General features: G+C 31.9%; 1 protein-coding gene across 2 annotated transcripts in view; it reads right to left on the reverse strand.

Moving 5' to 3' along the window:
• The window catches only part of puf (ubiquitinyl hydrolase 1 puf), a 93826-nt gene that overhangs the window by 29586 nt on the left and 49383 nt on the right, over positions 1–14857 (reverse strand). For both annotated transcript variants that reach the window (XM_074186214.1, XM_074186215.1), the window contains exons 28-29: positions 11784–12551; positions 1194–1458 (exon numbers count right to left, since the gene is read on the reverse strand). In XM_074186214.1, coding sequence (XP_074042315.1) covers positions 1194–1458; positions 11784–12551 — 1033 coding nt within the window. The remainder of the gene's footprint in view (positions 1–1193; positions 1459–11783; positions 12552–14857) is intronic.

The raw sequence follows: 14857 nt of genomic DNA on the forward strand, positions 1-14857 counted from the left end.
TAAATCATTCTGAATATCTTCAGGACGTCTGCAAATAATAAGAAAAAATTGAAGATGGATTGAATGTCAGTGATGAATAAATTTAAAAAAAAAACAGTATATGATAGTTGAAGATTTCCAGACGTGACTATACCTGTTGAAATTGAACTTTCGATTTTGACAATTTGAGTATGATTTGACAAATAGCTCTTAAACAAATTTAAAAGATTTCCTATGATTCTATAAGCTTGGAGCATGGCAATCAGAAGCCTGAAATTTGTATTTTGAAATATAAATGAATAAACTAGAAACCTATATAGAATCAACACTCAATTTGTTATCTAAGGCTCAAGTGATGTAACTTCGGATAGTTACTGACGATTTATTCTCGCTGAAACCATGCTGATCACTAATGTATATGACTAAGCCGATTTTATCATTTATTTATCTGATCAATATCTTATACTGTTGAGGAGAGTGGTGTGATGACTGCTGCATAGGACTTTCCGAATAATTTTTTAGTTTTTAGTACATTATCTACATCATTATCTTTTTTTCAATGAAACAGTTCAACATAAAATATTTTTTTACTAATTTCATTTTTAATTTTTTAGTTTCTAATTCTGTTACTCAATTCTTGTTATTCTGTTTAGTCCATTTAGTGCCTCAGTAATGAAATGTAATCCGTCATTTTGTAGCTGTGGCCATCTTGAATTTGAATCTTTTTCAAAGTGTACTACTATTCTACTAGTCGAGCTCTGTCATTTGATACCTATATTGAGGTAGCTGTGAAAAAATATGTAATCCGGCATTATGTAGCTGCAACTGCCACTACTATTCTACTAGTCAAGCCATGTCATACGATACTAATATTGAGGTAGTTGTGAAAAAATATGTAATCTGTAATTTTGTAGCTACGGCCATCAAAACTAAATGTGTGTGCCAAATATCAGATCAATCTGTCAACAGGAAGGAGGTCAAACTTCAATTACTGAATTTGACCCAAACAAGAGGGCAAGCTAAATAAAACCGTTTGAAAATAATTAAAATTTGGTATTTTACATTTTACGGTTTTAGAATCGAAATTATCTGTAAACTGACTTTCCTCAACTTTGTATGTAATTCCAATTTTGATGTTTATCTGCTTCATTTATTTTATATGTTTATGCGAGTTACCTTTCACTACTAAAAGTATTAATATCATTATCACTTACTGTTTCGCACACGCTGATTGCTATGAGCTATAAGAAAGTGTTCCAACCAGGACTCCATCGAGCCAAGAACCCACGAGTGGACGAGTCTATTTCTAGTGACTTGCAGCGCCAACCAGTCCAGAGCAGAATAAGGGCAGCACTCGGCTGCATCCCACACTTTCTGCAAAACAAGCTGGGTGAAGCACGGCTGAGACGGGGACGTCGATAAATTCTGATTCGGCGTTTCAGTGAGAAGCGTCAGAATTTTGAAGAATGGTTGGCAGCCCTGTGAAATGTAAGTGCAAAGGAATAACTAAATGTCTAGTAAACCTAGAACATAAATATCTCGAATTTGAACATCTGGCTCATATATCTTATCTAGGAAAAGACTTGAAATTCAATTGAATTGAAAAAAATTGAAAGTCCACGAATGATACGGAACATAATTGTTTTTTAAGAGATCTAAAACCAGTTTTTATGGGTAAACTTCATACATATGAAATTAAATCATGTTACCCAAAAATATTTTTGTTAGTCCATTATAAATATCTCCATTGTATAAATATAGATAATAGAAAAATTGAAATGAGTATTATATTAGAATGAAAATATTATGCATTTGAAATATGAAAATTAATTTACTTTGCAAAGATATTACCCTGAACTTTCATTCATTATTCACCAAATAAACTCATCGGCCTCCTTGAGAAGCTTATTTGATTGAGTTTGAATCATAATAACATGGCATGTATCCAATTTCTAATATTGAACTATGGGAAAAGTAGGACCTTTTTGGGAAAAATGTATAAAACACACAAAATAAAAAGGAACTTTCCCAAGTAGAGAATATAAAGGCTTGGACTTCCATTGTATAAAAAATACGTCGATAGATTTGAAAAATAAGAAAAAAATCTCTCAAAAAAAAAAAACTAAAACTACCGAAAATCAGGACAGAAATATTTGAATAAGTTATAGAGAGAGAGAGAGAAATATTCTTTATTGTCTAAAGAACAAAAATTCTTATTAACAAAGCGTATCTTATGTCAGCAATTAAAAAAAAGACACAACAAAACACACATCAGTCAGAAGATAAACTAAAATAATTGAAAACGAGACATACAACAAAACATTAATTAGTCCGAGAATAATGAATCAAGGTACATCATATCAAATGCTACATCAGATCAGGATAATTACACTTGAATTGCAATTGAATTTGATTTACAATGATTCATTAAAAAAGTTGGCAACGCAGTAGTATAGTTTCTCACCGAGTAAAGCTTTCAATGCTATTTTAAAGATTAATGAGCTTTTAATTTTCCTTATCTCCTGTGGCAGATTATTATATATTTAACAACCATTGTATATAAAAGAGTCTTTGAAAAGATTTGCGGCTGGAATAGGTACCATCATTGTTTGGATGGCTTCAAAGCAGTTGATATGTTTTCTTATCAGGCATGCAGTCTCCAATATGAATAATGCTACTATTGTCAGAATTTTATACTTAATAAATAATGGTCGACAAGAATATCAATTTTTTGCTTTAGACATGTACCATATTGTCCGTTTTTGTTCGATTGAAATGGCCTGCATGTGGTTGTTACTAACCCCCCAAGAAGACAATGCCATAACGCAGGTGAGATTCGATTAGTGAATGATAAACCATCTTTACGTTGGATAGTTCAAATTTATTGGATATGACCCGAACTGTATAACATCCAGATGCTAGTTTGCTTTGTGAAATTCAATTTGCCCTCTAAATGCGACATTGGTCTTTGAGACATTGAAAGAAAGTTTATTTGAGTTATACCATTTTCTAATCACGGTGACATCATTATGAATCAATTTATTCAAGGACTCTAAATACGAACTATGTCACATTATGATGGTGTCATCGACATAGTGTAAAATGTCCAGATATTTTGACATTTGGCAAATCATTGATATACACCAAAAATAAGAGCGGGCCCAGTATTGAGCCTTGAGATACGCCAGTCTTCATGTACGATTTTTAGCGAGTAATGTTGTTTTCACTATATGGCTTCGACTTGATAGTTAGGAATTACACCAACTCCTCTAATTCCGTAGCGCTGTAGTTTCCGTAATATATTTCATCATTCACACAGTCAAACGCCTTTGATAAAGCACAAAATACTGCCGCTATCATCTCATCATTATTCAACACAGTGTATCCTTTATAGAAAAAAAAGAATAATGAGACTAAATAATTATAATGACATTCAAAAATATAGGAGCGCTAATTTGTGAAGAAAAATTATTGTAACTCGAAATTGAAATGAAATAATAATGTATTGATGAGTAAAATATCAATAATATAAAAAAGAAATGGAACATTGAGAAATGACAACATTTGGATCTTTTCTATTCTCAATTGTCTTGAAACACTGGTTAAATAGTGTTTCAATAGTGCTTTTTGTATGATTTTCTTTAACTTTTTGTAAAGAATGGTTTTCTAGGGCGAAAATGGAGCAATTTCGAATAGAATTGACCTCCATGAATTGGCAAGAAATACTTTCTACCGACGACCCAAACATAGCATATGGCATATTTTATGACGTAATCAAAAATCTAGTTAACATTATTTTCAGGCTGAAAAAATGCTCGAGAAATGTTAAAGACTGTAAAAGCTGGATGACCAGTGGCATTAAAATGTTCTGCAAAAATAAAAGAAAACTTTATCAGATGAAACTCCAAGGAAAAATTCCACAAGACTATTTACATAAATATTGCAAAATACTTAAAAAAGTGATTAGAGAGTCAAAAAAATTGTGTGACAACCAGTTTATTAATAACGCTACCAATAAAGGGAAAGCAGTGTGGACATTGGTACAAAAGTACACAGGGAAAACAGAAAAGAAGAACGTTTCAATTCTAAGAAATATTGATAAAGAAGAAAAAGATAAAAAATTAATCTTAAACAAAGTAAATAGCTTCTACATAAATCAATGTTCTAAGTCTATCGTCATGACAAAAAATGAACATACAAGTTTACATCCAATAAATATAACCCTATTTCTTGCACCAACAACTGAACATGAAGTAATCTCTACAATAATGTCACTAAAAAATCTAAAATCGGTTGGCTATGACGAAATCCCGGTAAAACTCTTGAAATATGTTGCACAGGAACTATCAACACCCCTAGCAATTATTATAAACATGATGCTTAATAAAGGAATATTTCCTGACAAATTAAAAATAGCTCATATAAAAGCAATCTTCAAAAAGGGTGACAAGGATCAAATAAAAAATTACAGACCTATAGCATTACTATCAAATATTAGTAAGATTTTTGAAAGAATCATATATAATCGCCTTATATCCTACCTTGAAACATTCGAACTATTAAGTGATACACAAAACGGTTTTCGAAAGGGTAAATCGACAACAAGAGCAATATGTCAAGCTTTATGTTCAGTCATAAATAGTCAAAACAACAAGAAACATAGCTTAATGATTAACTTAGATCTTTCAAAAGCTTTTGACAATGTCAATCATAAAACATTGCTAAATAAACTTGAGGCTTATGGAATCAGGGGAACCTCAGCTAACTTGATAGAATCATACTTATATAATAGAAAACAGTACGTGGTCGAAAAATGTCACATCACAAATGAGGTTATAAGGTCTGATGAACTAACAATAATTAGAGGGGTACCACAAGGATCAATTCTAGGTCCATTGCTGTACATTCTCTATACCAATGAACTACAAATGGACAACAACTTAAACACTATACAATTTGCTGATGACACAACCGTTATCCTTGAAGAACAAAATGGAGATGATTTGGAAAGAAATGTGTTCGATGCTTTAAGTACCCTGGAAGCTTGGTTTGCACAAAATCACCTAAAGCTGAACCCTAATAAAACACAGGCAATCAAATTCTCACAGTCAGCTGAAAATGATTATACTTTTTCGGATGGTAAATCAACAATAACAACTAGTAAAAGTTCAAAATTCCTGGGAATTGAGCTAGATTTTAGACTGGATTGGAAATCTCATCTGGATACTTTGTCAGAAAATGTTGCAAGGCATTGCTATGCCCTAAGAGTCATCACTAAAACAATAAATGTTCAAGCGTCAATGTCTGTCTATTATGCACAAGTCCACTCAAGACTTAAATACGGCTTAATTTTTTGGGGTGCATCTGTGAACGTTAAAAAAAAATTTTCACTTCAAAAACGTTGCCTTAGAGTTATTTATAAATCCAAACAAACTGATAGCTGTAAACCTTTATTCATAGAAAAGAAAGTACTGATCCTATACAGTCAGTATATTCTTGACAGCATAATGTTTATTAAAAGCAATCCAAAGCTTTTTAACGACTTTGATAAAGCACACATCTATCCAACAAGAAATAAAGCAGATTTGGTTACTAATATTCCTAATTTTACTTATATTCAGAAAAATATACCGTATACTCTAATAAAAATCTATAACAAACTTCCAAATGCACTAAGAAGCCTCTCTAAAACAACACTCAAAAATAAACTTAAAAACTTTCTTCTAAATAGAGCATACTACTCAACTGATGAATATTTTAAAGATATCATCCCTTCAGATTTTACCTGCTAAAATGTCTCACATTTAATTGATTTCAATTTTTAAATGTTTTTAACTGTATATTTATTACACTGACATGTTCTACGCTCATCTGGGCATTTTACTTCATTGTAATTGAACAAATAATAAATAATAAATAAATAAATAAATATATTATGCCTATCAATCCGAAGAGTTGAAACATGATAGGCATAAGAGTTCAAAAGAATTATGTGTTCATAAACTCTTTCAGGATACTAAACATGACATTTAATAAAGAAGTACTTCAAAAATTCCTGTGAAAATACTCTATGTTATCAATCAATTGTATTTTGGTAAAGTGGTGACCAAATAATGCCAACTAGAGAAATACAATTTTGAAAAATTTATCTGAAAAGTTTATTTTCCACTGAAATTTTACAAATATTTCACATTACTAAATCTGCGTAGTCTTCAAACTTAACAATAGTAATGGGATAATTAGAATTGAAAACTCCTGGTTATCTCATTACTCAAATAAGTGATATGTTTCAGTCATGAAGAAAAAGTATGAAAACAAAATGAATAGATAGTCGGTCAGAGTCAAACGATTTCAATCAAACTGCTTGCTTGCTACATTCTCGGTTGTAAGATGTGAGTAAAAATCAGATATTTGCAGTGGCGGTATTACAGTGTTGTAGATACAGGTAGTTTGTTACTGAAAATTATCTACTTCACAAGGTTTTGAAAGACTTCTGGTTCAGTCAAGTTACAGTTTGAAGTAGACCCACTAAAATGGACAAAACTTTTGAAACAACCCAATATCATTTTATTTCAGCATTTACCATGCTGTATGTTGAAATAAAATGCTGAAATAAAATTATGCTGAATTATTTGATGATATGATTGAATGAAAATTATATGGGATGTAACGTGAAAATTCGATTTTATCAACCATTCAAAACAATTGTTATTAGATGTATCATTTATTGATGGTAATCATAAAATACATGTATACAATTTGAGAGTTCCATTTCAGTAAACATCAGCTATTAATTTTTCTTGATCATTTTACGTTTCCTTTTATTTATGGCTGGTGTAGTCTGAAACAAAAAGAATTATCATTAAAGAAATGAATTTTCTAAAGAAATTTTCACTTTATTTACCTACCATTAACTTACCCTGTAATCCAGAATGAAGGAATCCTTGCAAATTCTTTCATCTATTTTGTTTTGATCTTGTAGATTGCCAATGTCAAATAAATGCACTTATGGCAAATAATAATTGAAAGATATGACCAAAATCTCTGACTAATAATAATTATAATACATTTTCTATACTTAATATACATATGATAAGTCAATTATTGTACTACATAATATATACATATGAAGAATGAAAACAATAGTTGTCATATTTCGTTGAAATATTAGGACGGAATGATCAATGAAGACTTCATGTAAACTAAAAAATGCAGCAGTAAATATACTAAGAAACCGTAAAAAAATCAATGATAATATTCCTTCTATCAGAATATTTGCAGATCAAACGACTGCTCAACGAGAGTACTACAAAAAATTAAAATTAAAGCTGAATAACATCATAGCTGAAGGTGATAATTCTAAAACTATAAAATATCTGAATGGAATTCCAAAAATAGTGAATGAACACGATACAAATAACTAAATCATACAACAGATAAGAGAGAATTTACGTCAATTGAGTTCAATGTAGATATTGTTTATTTAAACATAGAAAATTTGTTAGTTCACAAAACTCAATTGATAGCTGACATTGTTTGTTACCATCCTGCCCGAATCACGAGTGAAATAAATAACCATGAATTTGAAATAACAGGCTATTCAACTATAAGATGCGACTCCAACTCAAGACACACAGGAGGTGTAATTATTTATATAAGAAAAGATATTAAATTTACAAACGGTAAAACCTATGTGCAAAACGGAAATTATTGGTGTAAATTAATATCTGTAACCAGCGGCAGCACGAAATGGATAATAGGAAGTTTATATCATTCACCCAGTGGAAGTCATGCAGCTTTTCTTGATCAAATGGAGATAATATGTGAAAAAATATTTTGCAGGAATCCTCGAGTGATTTTAGCTGGCGATTTTAATTTAGATTTCTTGTCTAATGAATTTTATGTTAAAAAAATTAAGCAGAGAAAGAGATCGTGCATCGTGTTACACCTATCAAAAAGTTTGCAAATACTAGTAAAAGTGGTGAGTTTAGACCAATCAATTCTTTGCCATTTGAAGAAAAGCTATTAGAGACTGTAGTTTATCAACAGTTATTAGAATATATTAACTTAAATAATTTGCTATTCACTAATCAGTCTGGCTTTAGATCAAAGCATTCATGTGAATCAGCTATACAACTCACTGTCACTAAATGGAAGGAAAAAATGAGTAATCATCTGTACACTATAGCAGTATCACTGGATTTAAAACGGGCTTTTGAAACAGTAAATAGAGAGATATTATTAAAAAAACTAAATAAATATGGTGTAGAGGGTAAAGTATTCAATTGGATCAGAGGATACCTCACAAATAGAAAACAGACAACAAAAATTTGGGAAGTAATGTCGTCAGCTATTACAATGAATCATGGAGTTCCTCAGGGTAGTATTTTGGGCCCGCTATTGTTTTTAATGTATGTTGAATATGTTGAATGTGACTACATTCATATATTCGCAGATGATACTCTGATATCAGTAAGTGATGGGAATATCAATAGAGCAGTGATCAAAATAAATGATGTGCTGAAAAATATGGATAGATATTTGAAAATGAATAAATTGAAGTTAAATGTAAGTAAAAGTAAGGTAATGATAATTACTACACCTTATAAATATAAACAAATAAATAGTAGTAACAATAACATAGAAATAAACAATGAAAAAATTGAAATTGTAAAGGAATTTGAATATCTGGGATTTATGCTGAATAATCATTTATTATTTAGTAGCCACTTTGAATATATCAAAAAAAAAATCTTGAAAAAACTATATTTCTTTTCTAGAGTGTCTCAAAACTTAAGTCTGAATTCCAGAATAACTGTGTATAAGACTATCATTCAACCTCGTTTTGAATATTGCCCTACATTACTATACTGCTTTGATCTGAATAAAATATCCCAATTACAAAAGCTACAAAATCGAGCAATGTCGAGCAAAATCGAGTATTGCGATGTAGTAGGTCAACTCCTATATCATTGATTCTGGAAACTTTACAGTTATTTACTGTGGAGCGAAGACTGACGTACTTAACTATGATCTATATCTATAAAATGATACATGAACTGACACCAACTTACATGGGTAAGTTTATTATAACTGTGAACCAAATCCACACATACAATACTAGAGGCCAGAATCATTTATATGTAAACAGGCAGAGTACCTCATATAGTGTAAAAAGTTTATTTTTTAAAGGATTCATTCAGTACAATGGTTTACCACAATATGTTAAAGAGTCAAGAAGTATACCAGAATTCAAACAAATTTATTATATATCTTTATACTTACATATATTGTAAGTTATATTTAGTGTAAAATAAGTATGTTAACTATTTTATTTTTTGTAAATTAGGATTGTCCTACTTAAACGAATAAATCAATCAATCAATCAATCAAAAAAAATCAAAAGTAAGCAGTAGCCTTTGACCGACAAATTTCATCAGCGTGTACATCACGGCGCAAAGGACAAGTTTGTGTTGATGGTTCTTATTAGGAACATGTCGACCGGAGATGATTGTTTTGGTTCAGAAACGAAGGTGAAACGTTTCATTTCAGTTACTATTTTTTGTGTTTCTGGTTATTTTCAGTGGAAGCCTTTCCCTAAGAGGAGGTGAGTTATTTTAACCATGTAATTTCTGGAACCAATATCTCAACTGGGATCATTTTCTGTAGATCTTCCAGTTTTCATTAAGCCATAGACAAATGAAGCGGTTTGGTATTTCCAAGGAGCGTAGGTTATCTAACCGTCACCAGCATTTCTATATGGTTAAGAATCCTTATGGATTTCTGTATACCGTCTTTTTGCTGTCGACCAGTTTGGGATCAATAACTGACTTACTCCATTTTTACATATACTTCACGATTTCAGGAAATGTATATATAACATCATCAAAAATCAGAACTATTTCGCTATTCAACCCTTCAGACTATATTCAGACACACCTGTTACTGATAACATTCAGAAAAAAGGACTTATATGGTGAGGAACTTCCAATTTTTCTCACGTCAGATTTGATTCCCATTACAAAGATTACTTATTTTTTGGAGCCTTACCTCATATCTTGTTTCTCTTTGAATAAATTGTATATACAACGAATGTTTCAAATATAATTCTAATGAAGCCATGAATGAGTAATATGAATTTGTACATTGTTTATTTTGTAAGATCCTACTGCAGCTGCGTCGAATTATTTCATTTGTTACATTATCGAATTTATATAATTTTTATAAAAAACTATAATTGCTTTCATATCTATCATATTTTTGAGGTGTTAGTCTGAAGTAACTATTAAATAACTTTCTGAACCACGCATATTTTTTATTTCCTGATTGTAACAAAATCAAATCAAGTGGCGCTCCATCCAAAAAACAGGTTGTTCCACAAAAAAAAAACACGACTACTACTCTCCCAATACATTGACTGCCTGAAGCAACCTGTTACGTTTTTCGAAATTCTCTCTTAACCATTAAATATTGATCATCATAAATAAAATAATCAGAAAAGGGTTATGAGGAATACGTTAAATTTTACCATTTCAACCGTATTTATGTTTTGAAGTTCAGGGTGAGTTCATAGTCAGTGGGTCTATTCGAGGATTCATTGCAGGTCTCGTATTCGTTCATTACATACTCTTTAGTAGAAAGGTAAAAAAAGGTCTTGAGAGTTTGTTGATATTCTTACCAGCTATGACATTTAAAAAAAAATCGCATTTGTATGGTTGAAGATCGACCTGGCGCACGTCTATACGGAACCAAATTATAGTACAGTCGAATTGTATTTTCGATTCAAGTTAGCTCATTAAACTATTCAACTCATATTAACTGGATGATGAATCCACTGAAGCCGCATTTATTAACGAGGATGGAATAAATATATACGTTGAACAAAACTCATTTTTGTGGAGGAAAATTAGTTTTTTATCGACCTGTTTTTGGGTATTTTCACCTTCCACAATCTGGAAAATATGAAAATTATAATGAAAAATAAATGATCAGCAAAGGAATAACTGTATATACATTTGAATTTTTTGTCCATTTCTGAAGATAGGTAGATTTTGACCTCCGAAACGTTAAGATAAGTATTGTATTATTTCTTAGCAATTTTTATTGATAGTCAAAATTGTTAAATACAACAAGTTACTGATGAAGAAAACATTTTTTTGGGGGGGAAAATACTTTGATTTTATGCAGTAACTTATCAGGGTAAACTGAAAAGTTTGCCCTTTCTACAACTGTATAAAGTTCTCCATTATAATTTTCATATTTTTCAGATTGTGGAAGGTGAAAATACCCAAAAAAGGTCGATAAAAGCATATATGATTCTCATCACAACATATTCATTTGAGTTGCCTCAATAGAGTTAGGGTCTAGTCACTGTCATAATCATATCAAATTGAACCGTCAAATTTCTGTAGAAGCACTTATGCAAAATTTCAATATTCAGTCACAATTATATTTGAATATTCGTGTTCATTGGTTTAATTTGATTAGGACAGTGACAGAGATTGAAATTAGGAGAATGATGCATAACTAGGTTCCAAGTCAGGTATAATGCAAGAATAACTATACGTAGATGTTAATTTCATAGCTATCAGTTTTATCGCTATCGGGAAGAAGCATTTTACCACTGTAAAACTCTGTTTTGGTGGCCTAGCCTTCAATTTTTTCATCATTTTATCGGTTTGAAGAAAATAATCATTGATATATTTTCAGTAGTATCGGGTAAGTTGTATGTTGCCACTTTTGTAAATAACACATGTGAAATACAGATCGATCAAGTTGAATAAAAGCTTGTAATAAACACTTACCTCGGCATTCCGAGATATCGCCTGGGATATCATACAGATAATAGCTTGGGCCAGCTGGTTATTCCCCTTACACAGCGAGTGGATCAGGTTCCTCGTCTGCTGCAGGTTGATGTTGTCTTTGATCTGCTGGTAGAGAAATGTGAACCCTTTGCCGCCTGCTATCGCGTTGTAGTCTTTCTCGCTCAACTGCATCTTCCCAGTAACGTCTCTACTCTTCTCCAACAAGGATGCGATCAGTGTGATCATCTTGTCGAGAGACAACGGCTTGTACTTGTCCGGCGGCAGAGCCACAACTTCTTCTTCCTCCTCACCTTCACTGACGTCGACAAAGTCGTTGACTTTTTGACCAAGATAAAAATGGACCATCGTGTTGATGGCACCGACAGCAAGCAGAAACTTCGATTCGTCCTCGCCCATTTTGCTGAACTCATAAAGGAAGCCAAAATATTCTGTTAGGTGCTTCAGGTGGGCCTTCGCGCCGTGCTCCATGAGCGACAGCAGCATCCTGATAAAGCGGGTGACACAAGAAGAGTTTCCGATGTTGGAGGAATCCACTAGTTTTCTTTCAGACATTTCCGACATATCTCCGGATTCCAGGTATAGTTTCGATTGCGACTGCTTCAGTCGCTGTATCACATGAATGCACAGCCTTTGGAACATCTGCCTCACCATTTGGTTGGGACATTTCAGCAGAACTTGGACCGGCCACCAGGTATTTTGTGCCATGTGATCTAAGAACCAAATGCAGGCTTCTTGGCAAGCATTGAACTGTAAAGAAGGAATTTATAAAATATCATAATGTGTGAGTGATGATACATTCTCGTTCTATAACCGTGAGTTAAAAATTTAAACTACAAAAATTATATTCTATAAAAAAAGAGGTTAACGAGGTTAAAGTACCAAGTTTGTTACACAGGAATTTTCATTTTTTAGGAATGTAAACTTCGATACAAAACAAAAATACAATAGGCTCAGGCACAACCGAACTATATTTCTAATATCGAGTGTTGCCACTGCATTCCTCTCACTAAATTTTATAAAGTTTGATGTCTTTCCAGCAATTCAGCAAAAGTTTTGAGAGAAGTACTTCTACATTGGATACTTCTTTTTAGCTTTAGCAATAGCAAAAATGCAGTCCTATGAGTAGAGCAAATGGAATTACATGTCCATCAAAGATCTCTAGGAAATATCATGCGTGCATCAAGAACAGGTCTATGTAGAGGCACCAACTTCAGGCTTCAAAAGCTATACTTCATTTCACTATATCAAGTAACGTAATTACATTTGTAGCAAGTCATTAACACAAATGGATGAATATGACAGCACACAGACAGTTTGAAATTGAATAGTTAAAAAAAAAGGATGGTAACAAGAGAGATGAATGAAATGGAAAAAAAACTGTACAAGATATGCATGAATTAGTGTATAATATATTGAATATCCAGTACTTCACTGAAAGGAAAATAATTCTTTGAAATTAGCATGTTGAAATTCTTCAAAGGAATGAAAACAGTATTTGAGGAGGTATTGCTTTATTTCCTCTTTGAATTTATTCAAGATAAGATTTTTCATTTGCTGAGGGAGTATGTTGTTCAGATTGAATTTTGATGTATTTTTTTTGAGATACAGAAATTGTGAAGCTTGGTGTTTGAATTTGCATAGCGTTTCTAGTATTGTAGTTGTGAATATCACTCTATGTGATATTAGTTATTATTATTGAATTAGTGTATTTCTGTATAACTTGCAACACATGAAAAATCAACAGAGTTGGCATGGGCATTATACGTTGATAGATAGATAGATATCTTTTATTAGTTCTTTGTAATGAAAAACCTTTTCAGGTGTAGAACATGTCAATTACAGTAAACATAGAAGTAGTAGAAACTCATGAGGCAGTACCATTAATAGTGGTTAAGAATATAAATGGCCACAGATGTATGAATAACAGGGTTATCACAGTCAATATACTTAATGTAATATTATTATAGTAGATACAGAACACGAACATATACATCCATATGTAGGGTTCAAAAGAGACTCAACTACATCACAATGCAGAATGATGAATGATACGACATGAAATATTCAACGTGAACAACATCAGTTTAAATTATCATTGAAGAATTCTTCCAGCAAATAATAAGCTTTGGAGAAAAACAAAGTTTTTAATTTATTCTTCATGATAATAGAAGACAAAGTTTTCAGAGATTCAGGTATCTTGTTATAAATATTAATGATTGAAAATGGTATATTTTTTTAAGATAGGTCAAATATGTCTTTATGTTCAAAAGGTTATTTTTGTTTCGTGTGTTGTGGGTATGGTTCCTGTCATGAGTCGCAAAAAGAGATATATTTTCTTTGACAAATACCACAGACTCATAAATGTAGAGACCTGTTAGGGTTGATATTTTTTTATCTATGAATATTTTTTAACAGCTTTCTCTCTGAGAAAGGTTGAATATTTTTCTGAGACACCGTTTTGCAATATTAATATTTTCTGTGTATGTGCAGACATTCGCCAGAATATAATGCCATATCCGATGTGACTCTGAATATAACCATTATATGCTAACATGGCAGCCTCAGTGGATATATTTTCAGGGTATAGCAGTACCTTGACCTTTGTGTTGCCACTTTATCTGTGTGGCTCTTCCAGTCCAGCTTTGAGTCAATTATAATTCCAAGAAAGGAAAGTTGGATCCACTAGTTCTAAAGTAGTTACACCATAACTTAAAAGTATTATTTGTGCCGTTTTGGGTAAAAGATATGATTTGTGTCTTGTTTTTGTTCAGTTTGAGATTGTGTGACGTAAAGTACTCCTCCAGAATCTTTAGCTTTAGCTCAACAACTTCAGGCACAATGTTAGTGTAAAGAATGTATAGTAGTGGGCCCAACACTGACCCCTGGAGAACACCTCTTACAATATATAGCATTTCTGATTTCATTAGATTTTCATCAGTATCCCTTTCAGTGACACATTGCTGTTTATTTTTCAAATAGGATGTAATTAGTTCGAGTGGCAGCCCTCTGAAACCATACGACAGTTTTGTGATCAGTAGCCTATGGTCAACACT

The sequence above is a fragment of the Leptinotarsa decemlineata genome, unplaced genomic scaffold, assembly GCF_025532065.1.
Source record: "Leptinotarsa decemlineata unplaced genomic scaffold, Ldec_3_MD MMD2_tig00078422_RagTag_RagTag, whole genome shotgun sequence".
Classification (NCBI taxonomy): domain Eukaryota; kingdom Metazoa; phylum Arthropoda; class Insecta; order Coleoptera; family Chrysomelidae; genus Leptinotarsa; species Leptinotarsa decemlineata.